The following is an 18,920-nucleotide window of genomic DNA, read 5'->3' on the forward strand; positions in this document are numbered from 1 at the left end:
TATAGAGCCATTCGAGCAGATGGTGAGGGACTATCCTCGAATCAAGGGATTTCTCTTTGGAGGGGAGGAACACCTGATTAGTTTATACGCAGACTATGTCATGGTGATGTAAGACGATCCCTGGTAGAGACTGCCCCATTTCCTGGAGGAGCGGAAGGAGTTCGGAGAGGCCACAGGTTTCCGCATGAACCTCCATAAGTCGCAGGCCCTTAACTTATCAGTTTGGCTAACTATGCTAGCTTTCTTAGACCGGGCTTATCCACTACAATGTGCAACAAACTCCATCCCCTACCTGGGAGTGCAGTTGGCTTTGACACCGGAGAAAACGAAAACCCTTAATCATAGAGACCTACTGCAGCGAGTGCAAGCCAATCTGGCCCGCTCGTGACATTAACCATTGCCTTTGTGGACCACATAGTGCCCCTAAGATGGAGATCTTCCCCGGGACACTGTTCTTCATCCAGACCCTTCCTTTGACTTCTCAGACAGGCAGGATTCCTGCCCTACAAGCCTTGCTCCATCACTTTATCTGAAGCACCCCCGTATGTGAAAGGAGCTGACATGGCGCCCACCTGCTGAAAGAGGGTTAGGAGTGCAGAGCCTACCTCATTACTACCAGGTGGCCCAGCTCTGCTACCTGGTCGAGTGGCCCAGGGCAGAGTCCGAAAAGCTGTGGCTGTACATGGATCAAGCACTGCTGGAACCTCACTGGGGAATGTCCCGTTGTACATAGAGCCCCCAGTCTCTACATATTCCCAATCACAAGCTCCTTGTTAAGGGTGTGGGACACTCAAACTCTCCAGGGGAACCAAACCACTTTCCCCTTCCCCCTTGACGTCAGTGGTAAATTATCCGGCTTCCACTTTGGGTATGGAGTCCATTTTCCAAGCTTGTCGGGAGGCCCGTTGTCTGGCAATTGGGCACATTTTCGATCAGGATGGTCCCATTCCCTTCCATACACTTCGGGCTGAATTTCTATTCCTGAAGATGAACGGTTGCGTTCTCTTCAGATTAGACATTGGATTTTACACTGTCTGGTTACAAAGGGAGCCCAGAGGTCACTAACAAAACTTGAAAAATTGCTCCTTGTCAAAAGGCCAGATAAACGCCTTATCACAGAATTATACACTCTGCTTCTACCATCAAGGGCTGAAAACAAATCCCCCGCCCAATCACGCTAGGAGACGGAATTGGGGAGGCCGCGCACCAACAAAGAGTGGCCGGATATATTTTACGGAATGCAGCACACAGCAAATAACACATCTACCACAGGAACAGCTGTAATAATTGCCACTTAGTGGTATCTGACCCCTGTCATGCTTCACAGGGGCAACCCTGCCCATAGTGATGAGTGCCAGCGACAATGCTGGGCTAAGTGCACCCTCACTCTTATCTTATGGGACTGTCCGAAATTGACTTCATGCTGCGATTCTGTGGTAGATTATATTGATACCCCCTTCCACACCCAAATCTCCAGGCGCCTGTCATTTACCTTACTAGGACTGCCCAATGCCCTTACAAACCCGCTTACAAAGCACAGCAGGCGACATATTAATATAGTCCTGGGGGCAGCCCATCAAACCCCCCTAGCACTCTGGGGCACCACCACTACACTGACACACCTGGGATGGCTTCAGCGCCTTTGGCATGTTCTTGGAATGGAGAAGCTGACCCTCACTCTCACTGCCCAAGATAACATGTATAGAACCCTCTGGCAACCATTCAGAGCCCTCCTATTCCAGGAATTTAGAGAACTGACCATCCCCTGCTACTTGCAGCTATTACGTATTACAGATCCCACTCCTATAAAAGACAAGGAGGTCCCTTCTGAGTGACACCTCATTTGAGTGCTCTCTTACTGTATTTTCATATCGCTATCGGTACACGGGGAGGGAGGGCGGGTTTCGGGTGGGGTTTGGGTTTGCTTGGAAAAGTTGCGCTTTATGGTTGCAATCTATCTGAAAGTAGATTTTAGAATAAGGTGAGACTTGCTGTTTGGGAGAGCATGTAAAGCTGTAACAATAAAACAAATTTAAACCTAAAAGTAAAAAGGAGCTAGCTCTCTTTGACGGATCTGAGCTGGCTAGTACAGAAAGAAAAGAACTGATGTCAGTGTGGAGGGGTGGTGCCTATATAGACGACGTGGATGTCACCACGACGACGAACCAGACGCCTATGACGTGACGTGGTGTCGACCGTCGCCACCTATTAGTCTAACGCATGGACGTTCTAAGGTAAGGAATCAGCAGCTAGATGTCTCTATCACATCTATCCTTCATTCAGAGCTCTGCTAAGTGATATAGGTTTGTAATATTATCGAATAAAAATAACAAAAGCTCAGCATGAAGCATTCATCCTTCAATTAACTCTAAATTGTGTTAATCTTAGAGAGAATGGTATTCCAAGAAGAGGCATTGTCTGTCTATGTATCTCCTCTCCACAAAGACTTGCAATGATTTGTGTTGTCTATTTTATCAAGTGTGAGTATAATCATTTATAATACCTCCTTTTGAAAAAAGGGCTTATAATGATAACATTTAAAATGACAATACAGTAATTTATCGACGGTCTGCAGCACTGAGTAAATGCATGTAACAAAATATAACTAAGCGTCACAGGATAATTAGAAAGAAATAAGAATGTTGAAAGGTGTGGTGCACCGGCCAGGGTGACTGACTCCGGAACCCGGGGGATCACGGTTCGATCCCCGGTGCCGGATCAGCCCAGTACCATGTGACTCTGGGCAATAGCTTGCTTAATCTTCCCGACAGCCCCCAGCGCCTTGACACCTTCGGGTAATTGTTTGCGCTTTACAAATACTGGCCATTTACATTTACCCTACAATGATTAGTGTTGCATTAATTGTAAAACAGTATATTTGTATTATTAAATATGTTTTTAAACCTAATGAAAGGTGCAACATACAGAAATAATGTGTCCTTTAATACTGTGATAGTCTCTTGTATTTAAAAATATAGCATGAAATAAAAAAGTTTTTTTTTTATTATTCCCTATAGCGGCATGCAAAGTTTAAAAAATGCAAGATTAGTCTTGTAGTGATCCTGATTCTTGGCTTACATAGAGTTTCCCTCATACCTCAGTAACCTTTTTCACACAAATATTCCGAAACCGTGTGGCACCAGTGAGCATATTGCCCTTGATTGACTAACTTGCAAGGGACAATACAAATTACACAAGTGAACATACAAAAATCCAGATTTTCATGTGAAAGAACAACTCGTGTGGAAGTCTTTGCATATTTCCCATAGTATTTGCGAGATGTTTCGTAAGAAAAATGTTTTGCAACTTTGCACCCCTCTCTGTTCTTCAGTGACTGTTGTGGAAATTATTAAACATGATACTCTGCTATGTAGCAGGACGTGTTCTTCAAGAGGGAAATATAAATTGCCTAGCACTAATTCCAAATAAAGACCGGTTAAATATCTATCACATTACTAAGTGTTCCAGCATTGGATCAAACCAGACATAGAAATAAAACTACAATGTATAGACACAGCAATATATGAAGAAAACCAAATAAGAGAAGGTAGTGTTGGTAGAACAGAGAGCGCCAGAAAATCATAAGAAGGGCACCAGAAGTACAGATACATATCAAACCAAAATAAACCTAATGATAAAGTAGTTGATACTGGCTTTACTTTGGGTAGTCACTTTATAATCAAGAATACAACTTAAAAGTATATTAACCATTTTACCTGGCACCCTATCACACGGGATACATAATAAACACCCCTGTAAATCCTAGCAAAAGCGGTCTCTCTTTACATTCCACTTATGTTAAACTACTTGTATTGAAGTTAACTGCTATTTTATTTTGTAAAGTAGTTTTTTTACCTGAGATGTATTTGTCGTGCGCTAAAGAGATGAGCGGCACATTCGCCTTCCCAATGTAAGCACCATCTTGGGTATCACTGTCATCGAAGACGTAAAAACTCAATACCTCGGTCTTCAGGTATCGGTCCAAGTCTATATTCATAGGCACTGGGAAATACATGTAGTCTTCAAACTGTGGGTTGTTACTGCATGGGATGATATCAGTGTCATGGTCCGCAAAATCGAAGAACTTATAGACGACGTAAGGACTTGGTTGCATGTGGCTTCCGGATACAGTTAGATTGCAGCAACTTTTTACAGTGATATAGAGCTCATTTAAGTCGCCATCCGCAGAAGAAGGGGTGCTCTCTTTGGAAGGTCCATGTGGCTGCTGAATTAAACAAAAGAAGACATTTTAACCAGTTCATTTGTTAAGCCGCACTGGTGAGATACACATCGTGCAATGAAGAGTATTCAGTAGTTTATCAAGCAATATATTTATTAGCTCATTTTAATCATGAAATCATATACATTTTTTTTGTAAACATATTTTATTGGTATTTGCAAACAAAAATGAGCATCATATATCAATTACACCAGATCGCTGTAGTGCGCCTGTAACCAATAAAGAAAAACACAATATCCGTGGATACCCTCCATATATCATGAGCTCTCTCTGCACCGGGTGACGTAAAGGGGACAGCCTCCTAAAATATGCTCATCACATTAATCACTATCTGTCCTTTCTTCTCCAGTATCAGTCCCACCTGGGTGCCAATGCCCTCCTCCCCTTCACTCGAACTGTCCGCAGGGCGCTGGAGCGCTGTCACCAATGACTCCCATGCTCTAGCCACTTCTAGGGATTTATCATTATCTAAGCGCCTCGCCTGCTGGAGTCAGATTGTACCCTCAGATCGTGCCAAACGCAAGAGATTCGCCTTCCATCTTGAATAACTAGGGCCCATGGTCGATTTCCAATGCATGGTAAGTTCCCTCTTGGCCAAAATCAAACCCAAGTCATAGAATTTAATAGTAACTTTCGTTCGGCGGGCATGTAGAAACCAGAGTAATAAACAGGTTAAGATGTCCGCCTCTATCTGCCGGTCCATGACAGCATTTAAACAAGCCACCACTTCCCTCCAATAATCCTTCAATCCTGCGCATGACCACAACATATGGGAGAAATCGGCTCCATCAGCCCTACATCTCGGGCAGTGCGTCGTAGCGCCACCAAAATATTGCGAAATCTTAACAGGTGTCAAATACGCCCGATGTAGCGTAAAAAACTGAACTAGTTGAAATCTAGCGTTCCGAGTACCCTTACAGGAGCGCCGAACCAGTTGGGGCCACGTCGTCTCAGGGATGAGTTTTCCGATGTCCAATTCCCATTTACCTCGCAACCCATCTAAGGATAGCAAGGTCTCTGTTGATAACCTCTTATAAAGGCAGGTAACGGCCTTGAAAGTACCAGCCGCCATAACCACATATTGGCAGCCCAGAGAGGTCGGCGGCTCAGAAAGCCCCATATTCCATTGTTTCTGAATACCAGCTACTAAAGCGGCATGCAGCAAATAATCACCTCTCGGGAGGCCATAAGTGTCCTGCAACTCTTGGAAAGTCAGCAGGGCCCCATCTCTGTACAGATCTCCAATCATATGTAGCCCGAGACCTTCCCAAATAGCCAATGCTGACCAATTACCGCCGTGCGGAAGAGCCGTACACATCCCTAAAGGAATCTCTGGGGCATATGGATGAATGGAACCCGATCGTTTGTGACGGCGATGCCAGCAGAGGCGAAGAGTACGTTCCTCAAGAGTGAGTTGATCTAAGTCAATCTTCTGGCCCAGTATTCTAAAAGAGATTACATGTCTGGGACTTAGTCTTCCCTGTGGTCCCTCCGGTCCCCTGAACTCCCGAGCCACTGCTTGAGTAAGCCATTGTAGCTGCGCCGCCAGGTAATACCATTCAAAATCAGGGACTGCCAGCCCTCCATCCGCCCTGGGACGCATCAGGGTGGTCAAAGCGACTCGACGCCTGCCCGATCCCCAAATGAACCCCGTAGTCAAGGACCGAAGTTTACGAAAGATCGACGCTGGTATCCATACAGGCAATATGCGAAAAGAATACAGTAGGCGAGGAAGCGCTATCATTTTCAGCAAAGCCACCCTTCCCGCAACCGACAGAGGAAGGGTACGCCAAAATCCCATGTTACTCTGTAGGTTCCTGATCGCCCTGTTCACATTGCCCTCCAGCAAGTCTAGCTGAGAATGATAAACATGAGTACCCAAGTACGGGAGACAGTGGTGCTCCCACTGAAGGTTCCCCTCCATCTGGGGTGCGTGTTCTCTTGGGGTTACCGGGAAGAGGCAGGTCTTCCCCCAGTTGACCTTCAGTCCCGATATACTGCCAAAATCCTGTAGTAGGAGTTTGGCTCTGCGAAGCGAGTCATTAGTATCCGTCAAGAACATCAGCAGATCGTCAGCTTATAGAGAGATATAATGGGTCTCGCACCTCAACACCAGGCCTTCGTACGCCCGTCCTGCCCGAGCATGAGATGCCAATGGCTCAATGGCCAACGCAAACAGCAAGGGGGACAGCGAACACCCCTGGCGCGTCCCACGGCCAACCCGATATGCGGCCGATATTGTGGCTCCCGTTTTCACTCTGGCTGTAGCCGCATTATAGAGCAATGCAGTACATTTCACAAACCGGTCACCCAATCCGAACGCCTCCAAGACCCAGAGCAGGTACTCCACACTATCGAAGGCCTTTTCAATGTCGATCGAGAGCACAGTAGCCTCCGGGAGCCCTCCAAAATCGCCGCCCATGATCCGGAGGAGTCGACGTATATAAGTCGCAGTGGTGCGTTGGGGAAAGAAGCCCGCCTGATCCGAGTGAACCAGGGCTCGCACATGGATGAGGAGTCGCGACGCGAGGATCTTACTCAAAATGTTATAGTCAACCGAAAGCATAGATAACGATCGATAGGCCGAACGAGAGCTGACATCACCCCCACGCTTTAATAAGGGTATTATAATGGCCTCCCGGGGAGTCGCAGGCAAGACACCAGTGTCCCAAGCCTCCCTATAAAGAGAATGTAATCGCGGGGCCAATATATCCTCATACGCTGCGTAGAACTCAACCGGTAAACCGTCCGCACCGGGCGTTTTACGGCGAGCCATGTGCTTCATCGCCGTACGAATCTCCCCTACTGAAATCTCCCCTCCCAACCTATCCACCTGACCCGGATCGAGGCGCAGCAGCTGGGCTGCGGCTAGGAAATCATCAAGACCCTCGGGCACCGTCGGCATCGCGCTCCTATAAAGGTGCTCATAATAAGCAAAGAATTGGTCATTAATTTCTTTCTGGGTATAGACCAAGCGACCCTCCACAGTAGACAGGGTAAGAATCGGGGTACCATGGGCCGTAGGATTAGCCAACCAAGCCAGCAGGGAGCCCACCTTATCTCACTCAGCGTGAGCCCGAACTAGGTATTCTTTATGGTCGAAGCAACGGAGCTTTTCCATCTGCGTCGCGACCTCCTCACGAGCAGCCAGGACTGCCCCATGAGACTCGGAATCCGTGTGGCTAGCCCGTTCCGCGAAACATAACCGATCTTCGCTCTGCGCAAGATCGTGTAGGAGAGTCTTACGAGCCCCCGCCGTAGAGGAGATACAAACCCCTTTAATCACCGCCTTAAAGGCATCCCATTCGAGGGCCCTACTCAACGCCGTTCACTCATTCTCAGCAAAGTAGCGCTCCATGCCTTCCTGCACTGTCGTCTTAAAAACGGAGTCCTCCAACGCCAGAGGATTCAAACATCAAGTGGGAATAGCCTGTCGCTGCCGGGACCACTGGACCACCACCAAACAGGGATTATGGTCAGAGATCGTCCTCGCCAGATATTCGCTATGGCGGACCAAACTCTGAACATCTGGTGAGCCTAAAATGCCGTCAAGCCAGACACGCAGATCATGCGGAGGGGAATAAAAGGAATAATCTTTCTCAGCAGGATGTTGCGGTCGCCATGCATCAACCAAACCCCAAGTATTCTGCCAATCCCGTCTCCCCTTCGCTATTCTATGGACTGCGGACTGAGCTCGTGGTGGGTGTGACCTATCCAACTCCACATCTACAACAGAGTTAAAATCTCCTCCTAGTAGGACCGTGCCCGCCAAAACTGTTGCTAATTTCACAGATAATCTTGCAAAAAAGGCAGTCTGCTCTACATTCGGGGCGTATACACTACAGAGCGTCAAATCCCTCCCATCGGGCTGGGCCTGCACAGCCACAAACCTCCCCTCGGGATCCACCATTGCTGTCAGGGGCTGAAACGGAACTCCTGCTCTCACCCAAATCAAAACACCCCGTGCAAAGGCAGAATAGGTAGTATAAAAAGGTTGGCCCCGCCATCTGCGCTGCAAGGCCCGTCCCTCGGACTGGTCAATATGTGTTTCTTGCATAAAAGCCACCTGGATCCCCCTGCGAACAAGATAGGCATCTACTTTGTGTCGATTCATCATGGAATTCAGTCCCCGCACATTCCAGGTGATACATTTCAATTCAAGTAGGGTCCCCATTCAGAATTACACATGCATTTCGATTCTTCAACAAATCCCCGGGCGCACTGACATTCCCCCGAAACCCCAAAACAACCCAACCAACCCGCTTCCCACCCACCCCCAGAACGGGTGCTAAACCGCAGAAACCCATCCAAATTCAGAATCCCCAATTAAAGAAAGTCTCTGGTAGCCACCAGAGTCTCACAACCAGTGTGAGATCGAGGGGGTGCAGAACCACAACAACTAGGACAACAAATCTCTCACAATTAAGCAACCCAACCTCCCAAAAAACTCCCCTGATGTCCTGCAGCCCTAGCCACTCATCATAAAGATGTACTAATCACCGTCACCCCCCCCCCATCGAGCCTCCGTTACCATGGTGTGTACACTTCTTCCTTCGCCCCATATACAAAATCTCATTCCTTTACTATACCACAATGATAAAGGCACAGGCGTCATTCGTCCAGAAGGCCATCAGCAGTCCCCGGTGTGACATGGGGTAGTGTCTGGTCACCGCCTCCCGAGCCCGAGCCCTCGGATGTCGCATCTCCCGATCCCCTTCGGGATCCGGAGTCCACTGCAGAAGTAGAGGTCACCGTCCTTGAAATAGTGGAAACCGCCCTGAGGGCCTCCTGGCGCTCCAGTTCAGTCTGCGATACGGAAGGGACCCGATTAGCCGCCGGTTGTTTCCTGGTCCGTCGGCCCCGCCTAGGTTTCGGTGCAACGACCTGCTTCTTCCCATTCGCCGTGCAGCCATCCGCCCCGGCCCTGTAAGACTCCAACCAGTGCCATACTTCTTCAGGGTTATTATAGAAGGAGGATGTGCCATCCACCATTATTCGCAGGCGGGCCGGGAACAAGAGAGAGTATCGAATACCCTCATCCCGAAGAGCCTTCTTGACTGCCAAAAAGGAGGAGCGGTGGCGTTGGACCTCGAAAGAGTAGACAGGGTAGATGGAAACCCTTGCATTATCCACTTGGTAGGGCTCCATCGTTCGCGCTCTCTGTAAGATAATGTCTCTATCCTTGAAGTGTAGAAGGCGCGCAACAACCGGCCGGGGGGGTCGACCAGGAGTTGGGGTACGGGCCGGGACCCGGTGAGCTCTCTCCAGCGTGTAAAATTGCGTCAACCCTTCAGGAGCAACCACCTCCCGTAGCCAGGTCTCCGGGTAGGCTACCATGTCAGCCCCTTCAACTTTTTCCGGCAGGCCCACCACTCGTATGTTGTCACGCCGGTTGCGAGTTGCGACCTTCCGCATCCTCGGCCCTCTTTTCCAGCGTCTGTACTCTCCTCAGTAAGTCCTCCAGGGCGGCGTCCGTCGCCTTCTGGGCCGGCTCTAGCACATCCAGCGTAACCTCAGTCTATTTGACTCGGTCCACCAACTTTCCATGATCTGCCCACAACAGCCCCAAGCCCGTGGACATCTGGGTGATGTCACGGTGCAGGGCCTCTTTTTGCTATGGCCTTCAGGATCTGGTCCAATTGGCGCTGCTGCAGCCCCGCCGCGGAGTCTCCGGACAGATCAACATCTCGGTCCCCAGGTTGGTCCTCCACAGGGTCAGGAGGCACTGCGCCCGGTTTCTGGCGTGACTTGCCCATAACGCCGGCCTTCATTCAGCGTGCAATCCCTGTAGCAGCGAAAACTTCCCTCAAGACAGGTCCGCCAGGGGTACATGTCACTATCGGGAGGTCGTACCCCAGATCACGGTATCGATGGCTCCAGTCGTGGCAGCAGGCCCCCTGTTGCTGCGCTAGTCGTCCGATAGGGCTCCAGGGCATCCACAGCTGGGTTTGAAACTTCGTCCACCAGCACCCCGGTCAGCCAATATGCCAGAGTTTATGGCCAGGCGGGGCAACCGCCCACCACCATCAGGCGGCCTCCTGCGTGCTCCAGGCCAGGGATCAGAATCAAACGCTCTGGCACCAGAAGTGTGCAGTGCTTTATGTTCGTACATCCCCCTTTCGAGCCGTCTCCCACCGCTTGTCTGTGCTTGGCTCTGGGCCCACTATAGCCACTGTCCATGCCCGGCTCCCAAACCCAGCAACATCAAGGGGGGTGGGTGCTCGGGTTCAAACAAAAGCATCAAATTCGCTCCCCAGAAGGAACAGTGTTTCCACAGCGAGAAGAGAGGGCCCGCATCCGGCAGTTCGTTGGCCGCCCGGGAGGCCATGAGCAGGGTATCCAAGACGCCCGGGGGTCTCTCCACAGCACAGTCAGCCGTCACCACCATGTCGTGCGCTCCGGGCCCGCAGGTCGTCTGGGCCCCCGTAATCGCCGGGGGGCTCGCGAGCCGCACTGCCTACTTCACAGCATGGTGCCACCGCCAGTGGGGAAAAGGCGTTTTCCCAGCGTCTCCAAGCCTCCAGTAGGGCACAGTCGATACTTCCGGCGGCCCCAAGGCCCCGCTCTCCTCCAGTGCTTATGTTCCAGGTCGGCTCCGGAGCTCCGGCTCCGCAGCGTAGTGGGGCCGGCCCACCCTCACTGCAGCTCGGCCGTTGGACCACGCAAGGCCGAGGATGAGCCCAGCCACACAGGCCGCAAGAAAATGGCCGGCGTCGACAGAGTGAGCCCTCCGGAGGCCCGGCGTGTCACCGCCGCAGGCCATCGTTCGCCACCCAGGGCTGCTCACCAGGGCCCACGCAGAGGGAGGCGGTCAGATGCTGCCCTCTGGGGACATCAGGGCAAGATTCACAGGATAATATGGGAGGTGGGCACGGAGCTTCGTGCTCACGTGTCTATTCTTGTCGGTGGCCAAGCCACGCCCCTATCATGAAAGCATATACATACATTAAAATACAATAAACAGTAAGTACAAATTCATCAACCAATTAAAAACATTTAAAAAGTACCATGTGATAAAAACCTCCCAACCGATATCAAAAAAGAAACTGTTACCTCTCACTTGGAGCAAATTTAAGGAAGAAGGTAACAGCAAAATAAACCTGTGGAGAATTCAACAATTACAAGTATAACAGGGCTGGTCGACACTTTTTAAAACATGTGCCTCTTAAGATTGGCAATAAAAAAATTCCTAATGGGTTGACTATAACTTTTACAAAAGAATGTAAAATGAAGCAAACTCCGTGGAGACACCTCATCACAGGGGCAAGAGGGGATGGAGGTAGGGTCAAGTTGTCCCAGTGGGAAAGTAAGATCTAATAGTGCCCAGACTAAATCTGGTCAATAACATTCTGTTCCAAGTCTTCAAAACTATTTCCAGATATGGTACCAGGCCAGCTGTTATCTGGATCAATGAATACTCTTGGACTTGGGGCCTAAATAGCTCCATCTCCTCCCTTTCTCTCTGTTTAAGAGTAAAAAACACTTACTAACCCAAGAGAAATCCAGTTTGGTTGGCCCTGATCAAATGAAGAACATAGATGGCATGTCTAAAATCTTACACATCTTTTTAATACAGCGTAGCCATGGAAGAGTAAAGCTTAGCTGTGTTCTGCGAGATGCCAGCGGCACACACGATTGGGCACTACTTTTCACAGTAATTGAATAAACACTTGCAGTAAGCTAAATGGGTGACCGGATCAGCAAAAGGGGAGGGGGGAGGGGGGGGCGTGGAGGTAAATGTGTACAAGAAGGGGAGACGAAAAGGAGGAGAGGTGAGAAAGTGGCGAATTAAGTGCTGGATTTCATTTATCACCATGAGTTTAGCGTTATTGGAAGGCTGATGAACTGAGCAGGCTTGCATATATATATATATGTGCCTATGTGCGCGGCTCTCCCTTTCCCTACTGTTTTTTGCATTTTATTCTGTCCTTCTAAGTGTGTTTCCATGTTGTATTAAGGTACCTGGCAACGGGGCACTGGGTAACGCAGCTATAAATGAAGCAATGAATATAAAAAAGGTGGGTTTTATTGTGTGAGCCCCAACTGTATGTGCAAAAGAGGAACTTACCACAAAATAAAGCAACGCGAGGAGCTTTTAAGTTACCAAAAGGTCCTGGAAGAGAACACCTAGCAGTGTAATTAGATATAGCATTGTAAATATACCGACATTGGGAGGCTGATGAACTGAGAGAACCTGCACATATGTGAGCCTGTCCGCGCTGCTTCCCCCTTGTCCCCCACTTTTTGGTATGTTATCTTGTGACCCTAAGTACGTTTCTCTATGTAATTTTAAGGTGGTTAGAGACATGGCATAACCAGAGTAACCATGCAATAAGCGATAATTAGGAGGAAAAATGGCTGCTATTGTGTGAGCACGGAAAGGAGGAGAGATGAGATAGTGGTGGATTAGGCAGGGGACTTGATCTATTGCTGCGGATCTCCCGACATTAGGAGGCTCATAAACGAGCGAGCTTGTATGTATCTGAGCCTGTGTGCGCTGCCTTTTTCTCTTACCTTTTTTTTTTTGCATTTTGAGCTGCGCTCATAAATGTGTTTATATGTTGGTTTAAGGTGCCTGGCAATGGCGCAGTGGCCAGCGCAGCTATAAATTAAACAGTGAATATAGGGAAAGATGTCTGTTATTGTGTGAGCACCAATATTCCTGTGGTAAAGCAAAACATACCGGAGAACAAAGCGCCAAGACTATTTTTAAAGTTGCGTAAAACACCTGGTACCAAAAAGTTTAGCAGTCGGCTGATATGTGGGCGTCGCACACAATAAGGTACTACTTCCTAAAGTGTCTACGCAGAGAATTTTATGCACCCAAAAAGTGCCTGTTTGATGAAAAAGGGAGCCGGCTAGTGTATGTGGCCTGTTATGGCTAGGGCTAAATATGTGCCAAGCAAAAGTGAGCAGCTGCATCGAACCAATTAAATAAATATATGCGTGTATGTGCGCATAGAAAAGAATTGCTGAAGAACAAAGCGCTGTGAATAGCTTAGCAGTGTCCACTGAAATATAATTTATATGTGTAGCAGAAAGGAAGACTGAAAGGAAGAGAGGTGAGAAAGTGGAGAATTAAGTGCCGTATTTGATAAATTCCCATAATTACATCGACATTGAAAGGTTGATCAGCAGAGTGGGGGAGAATAATCTGTCAGAGGGCGGAGCATGTGAGTGGCCGGGACGTGTGGGCGAGGATAGAAGCGCCTGCGCGCTTGGGAGAGCAGTCTGCTCATTTCCTAGCACTGCACTTGTGCTTGTGGCGTGCCCCTGCTCGCTCCCGCAAGGTGGATGCCGCCACAAGCATGAGTGTGTGCTTGAAAATGAGCCGAGCGACGGATAAAGGCCCTCCTATGCAGCGCATGTGCGCTGCGTATGCGAGACTTAAAAAAGGGTCAATCCGCATGGGCAGAATGAAGGAGAGTCAGAGAAGACAGCGAAAAAAACTTATGCAGCAAAGAACACCAACTATAGATCTCTTGTTGGTGGTACGTGGACGTTTTTCTGTGAGCCAAGTCCAGGCCTCTTTTGGAGATTTAAAGAAGACCGTTTTGGAGTGATGAATGATACTGATTTTTGCAGGGTAAAGGAGCATGTACGAGAAGTGCATAGTATGCAGCTTTGCCTTGACTTGGTCAAAGGATTTGCGTTGTGCCTGAACCATGTGGGTATAGTCTGGAAAGATCAATATTCGCCCTGCTTGAAATCTAAGATCTTTAATCTGGTGAGCCCCCCACAAGACCACATTGCAAACTCCATAATTTAGAAAGCAGGTAATTAGAGGCAGGGGACAAGACCCCGGAGGGGCTTAGCAGCCAGGGACCAATGTGTCTGCTCAATAAGAAAACAGGAGGAAAATTCCTACGGTTTTAACCAGGTGCAGATCCATTGTTCGAGAAAGTTTTCTGGGGACTGGCCTTTGGACCCCAAGGGAAAACCAATAAAGCGTAGGATGTTGCGCCGTACTGTATTGTAAGTCTTCAGTGCGGTTTTGAAAGAGTTTGGGCTCAAGAGATAGTTGTGTTACTTCTGAGGAAAGATGCTTAACAGTGTCTTCTAGAATGGAGATCCTTGTTTCTTCCTCCAAGACTCATTAAACTATGTGGCGACGAGAATGTCAAGGCAGAGAAACGTCAGACCGCAACTCCCCTATTTTAGTTTTCATGAGTGTTTTACACTCATTAACGGCTTGTAGGATGAGGGACGTGTTATTTTCGGTTGAGGGGGGGCTCAGGTCCGGTTTCCGAGGCGCCCCCGTGTTTCCATGGAGGGCTGTGCACTTCTCCATCTTGGCCTGGTTTGCCCTTGTCTCTGCCCATCATGAGTTGGTGGAGCCAGATGACTTGTGTCCAAATTATGTTGCGGCAGGCAGTGTGACGCTAGCTCACCCCAGAGGTAGCGGTAGGGGTTTAGAGTGTCCAGACCGGCAACACCGTGAACAGCAATTGACCCGCTTGCGCCAGGTGCAGGGCCCGGGAATCATGTGCAGTCAATGCCAGTTTCTCATCCCCATCGGGGTTGCGGATGCCCCCACAGCATAGTTATAGAAGAGAGCCTCCAAAACACTGGGCAGCAGGTGTCACCCCTCTCAGCTGGAAAGCATCACAGGCATGGCCCCAGGTAGGTAGGTAGATGGCCCATCTAGGGCGGATCCACATCCGCACAGGTAGGGGATGACCACCCCCAAACCAAGCAGCAACCACTTGGCCCGAGTCAGCGGCCAAAGACACATAGGTTGCCCTGTGATGAAAATTGGAGGATCCGCTGATACAGAGTCCCTTATTAGGGTGGGCAGGAACGGGCCCGGCCAATGCCGCTAACCCACAATATCATACAGCTCACCAGGGAAACCAGTCCACAAAGGGCAAAGACCAGTAAGACCTGGAGGCTCAAGTTGGAGCTCACAGCTGTAAGGAGTTAATAACAGTGGGGGCCCTACTGTAAAGGCAAACGGCTCCCCCAGCAGATTCTTGATGACTGCAGGGCCATTGGATGGGAGCTCGCAGCTGTTTTCGTGGGCCACCGTAAGCATTGGCTACCCCACCATGGAGGGTGCGGCCCGTGCCCCCCAGGCATCAGTTTCCCCCGGCCCACAGGGGGGCCGTCACCAGGGCAGTGTGCCTGATAAAATCCCTGGAGGGGCCTCTACCTCCAAGCGTGTTGTAGTCATGCAACGCACTGAGTCCAGTGGAGGGTCTGTGCTCAGTTTGTGGCCGCCATGTTGGAGACAGTGTGCTCCGAATCCTACCCTTCAGCGGTGACCAGCGGGCATGCACATATCTCAAAGTCGGGCAGAAATATCGATTGCCGTCTTCCCAGCTCCCCACCCCCTAGTTACGGCATGCCAGCATCTGCAAATAGGTTTTTTGGAGCTATCCGAAACGCCATCTTCGCCATCTAGCGGAACATTTAAGACTGGAATTTTATAAGGAATTCTGAAACATACTTGCTGGGGATGTTAAGCAATAATAATATAACAAGCATTGGCAAAGCCAATAGGTCTTGCCTTTCTGATCTATTGGCTTTGCCAATTGGCAAAAAGCAAGAAGCTTTTTGTCCATGATGCATAGCATTGGCAAAAAAAAGATAAAAAGGTACATTGAGGCAACCGCTGAAGACGATAAGGCTTGGATTCAGAGAGTAGGAGTAGCTCTGTGAACCAATGCTGGTGGGGCCAACGAGGAGCAATGAGGATCAGCCGGCAGAGTTCTCTTTTCATTTTCATTAGAACCCTGGAGATGAGAGGGTATGGGGAAAAGCGTAAGCAAAGATTCCTAACCATCTTTTTCAAAATGCATTCCCCCATGACCCTCTCTGAGGTTCTCTGCTGGCGAAGAACCAGCATTTTGCGGTTCTCTTGAGATGCAAAGAGGTTTAAGTTGGGTGTTCCCCATTTCCGGAATCTGGAGTCGAGAATCAACTGGTCGAGTTCCCACTTGTGACAGGTTTCTCCTATTCTCCTCAAGGTGTCTGCTAGGTTGTTTGTCACTCCTGGTAGATGTTCCGCCTTGTAGTGTAGTAAAGCCCATTACCACATCTTTTGAGCTTCCAAGGATAGAATCTGAAACCTCGTTCCTTCCTGCTTGTTGAGATAGTGCATGCATGTGGTATTGTCTGTACGAATGAGGACAGAGGATACTTGTATTCTTGGGAGAAACGACTGAAGAGCTGGGAAGATTGCCCTCAATTCCTGGAAGTTGATGGGCATCTTGAAGAGAGAGAGACTCCATTTCCCACTTACTTGGAGGTCTTGAAGGTGGGCTCCCCAGCCTTCAAACGAGGCATCTATGGTCAGAACAAACTCTGGAAGTGGAGAGAGGAATGTCAGGCCCACAGAAAATTGCTGGTGTACTGCCGCCAAGGAAGTGCTTCTTTCATGATCGGAGTGATTTGAATAATGTCCTTGAATGACCCGGTCACCTGAAGCCATTGCCTGTCCGATTGCTCCTGGAAAGGTCTCATTCTGAGACGTGTATGGTGTACCATGAGGGTTGCCAAGGCCATCCCTCCGCTCTTCAACATCTACATGCCCCCCTCGCCGCCATCGTCACACAGCATGGGTTCAGCAAAGTATCCTACGCTGACACCAAACTCATCATCTCGCTCACAAAGAACCCCGAAGACACCAGACTCTGTTTCCACTAAGGAATGAAGGACGTCGCAGGTTGGATGAAAGACAGCTGTTTGAAGCTCAACTCAGAGAAACCCGAGGTCCTCATCCTCGGCCCATGCACCTCCACCTGGGACAACACCTGGTGGCCCTCCGCCCTCGCAAGGCCAATAACCCCTACATGCCACGCACAAAACCTCTGCATCATCCTAGACTCCTCCTTCTCCATGAAACGCCAGATCAACTCCGTCACCTCCACCAGCTTCAACTGCCTGCGCATCCTCCGCAAGACCTTCAAATGCATCCCCCCGAATGCAAAAGGACCGTCACCCATGCGCTCATAACCAGCAGACTAGACTACGGCAATGCTCTATACGCCGGATTCAACAGATCCCTTCTACACAAACTCCAAACCTTCCAGAACGCAGCAGCCAGACTCGTCCTCGGAACACCACGCCACAAACTCATGACCCAGCACCTATGAGACCTCCACTGGCTACCCGTGGAGAAGAGGGTCACTCACCTATAAGCTCCTCACCCACACCTAGAAATCCCTCAACAACATCAGACCCATATACCTCAACGAGAGAGTCTCCTTCCACGTACCAAAGAGGAAACCCCACAGGTCCCGCGCATCTGCAGGAACAAAGCAGGCGGGAGAGCTTTCTTCTACATCGCAGGCAAGACCTGGAACGAGCTCCCTGTGAACATCAGACGCTCCCCAACTCTAAACACATTCAGGAAGGACCTTAAGACCTGGCTCTTCGACTGATTCGGAGCTATCCCCCCTCACCCATCCCCCAGCGCATTGAGACCCTCATGGGTGAGGATCACACTTTATAAACCGCTGATTGATTGATCATGCCGAGGAAGGATTTGAGGAGACAGACAAAAGCGATCTCTTTTTTGGATAGACTGAGCCAGCGATAATATGGTGTTTTGCCTTTCTGTGGCTAAGAATGCCTTGTTTTGGAGGGTATCCCAAGTCGCTCCGAGAAAAGTGATCAGTTGAGAAGGTGTGAGAACGGATTTCTGGTAGTGAATTGTAAGCCCTAGAGAGCGAAACAGTTGTAGGCAGATGGATATGGCTTCCAAGGCCCGGTGAAGCAAAGAAGACTTCACTAGCCAATCGTCGAGATACAGGAAAATCTGCAGGCCCTGTAATCGTATGTGTGCCGCCACAGGGGCATTTGGTAAATACCAGAGGAACTGGGTGGAGGCCGAAGGGCAGGACCTTGAACTGATAGTGCACGCCTGCCACAGTGAAACAGAGAAAGCTTCGATGTTTGGGATGGATAGGAATAAGGAAATATGCATCCTGTAAATTGAGACTTGCCAGAAAATCCGAATGGCTCAGAAGATGCAATATCTCCTGGAGAGTTACCTTGCAGAAGGATTTTTTCTGTTGATATTTGTTGAGCTTTCTGAGGTCCAGAATGGGGCGCCAGTAGAAGCCCATTCTCCTTTGAGAACGTGGTACTCTTTCTATGGCTACTTTTTGTAGCATGACAAATGCCTCCTTCCTGAGTAACTGAAGATGGGATGGCAGAGATTTTTGTAGTGGATGAGGAGGGGGCACTGTGACAAACTCCAGGGTATGGCCATACTTTATTATATCCAGAACCCATTTGTCTGTGGTAATTTTTTGCAATCAACTGAAATAGCGTGTGATGCAAGCTCCCCTGGCTGGAAGGATAGGGAGAGTGCAGCTGGCGCCAGGACATCGTCACTGTTTCCTAACAGTATCCCTGAACTGTACGGGTTGGTTACGTCTGGGTTGCCGGGAGTATGCAGCCTGTGGTGGTGCACAATAAGTCTGTTGATGTTGGTAGGAAGGGCGAAATGGGTGATAGGTCTGAGGCTGGTATTTCTGGTAGCCCCTACAAAATGAATAGGCTCCTCTACTATGGGCTCCACAAAGGAGGGTCTTCCAGTAATGGAGCGTGCTCAAAGCTTTAGCAGTCTTGGTGTCTGCCTTAATGGCCTGTAAGGCGTCAATGAGCTTACCGAAAAGCGCACTGCCACAAGAGGCATATCTAGGATGTTACTTTTCACTTCAGGGCGGAT

At 49.3% G+C, this 18,920-nt stretch overlaps 1 protein-coding gene across 4 annotated transcripts in view; it reads right to left on the minus strand.

Moving 5' to 3' along the window:
- Positions 1–18,920, minus strand: part of RPGRIP1L (RPGRIP1 like) — an 827,898-nt gene that overhangs the window by 352,488 nt on the left and 456,490 nt on the right. For 3 of the 4 annotated variants that reach the window (XM_078668309.1, XM_078668306.1, XM_078668307.1), the window contains exon 17: positions 3,856–4,225. In XM_078668309.1, the coding sequence (XP_078524435.1) occupies positions 3,856–4,225 (370 nt within the window). The remainder of the gene's footprint in view (positions 1–3,855; positions 4,226–18,920) is intronic. The other variant, XM_078668308.1, reaches the window with a different exon arrangement.

Source organism: Lissotriton helveticus, chromosome 12 (genome assembly GCF_964261635.1).
Source record: "Lissotriton helveticus chromosome 12, aLisHel1.1, whole genome shotgun sequence".
NCBI lineage: Eukaryota > Metazoa > Chordata > Amphibia > Caudata > Salamandridae > Lissotriton > Lissotriton helveticus.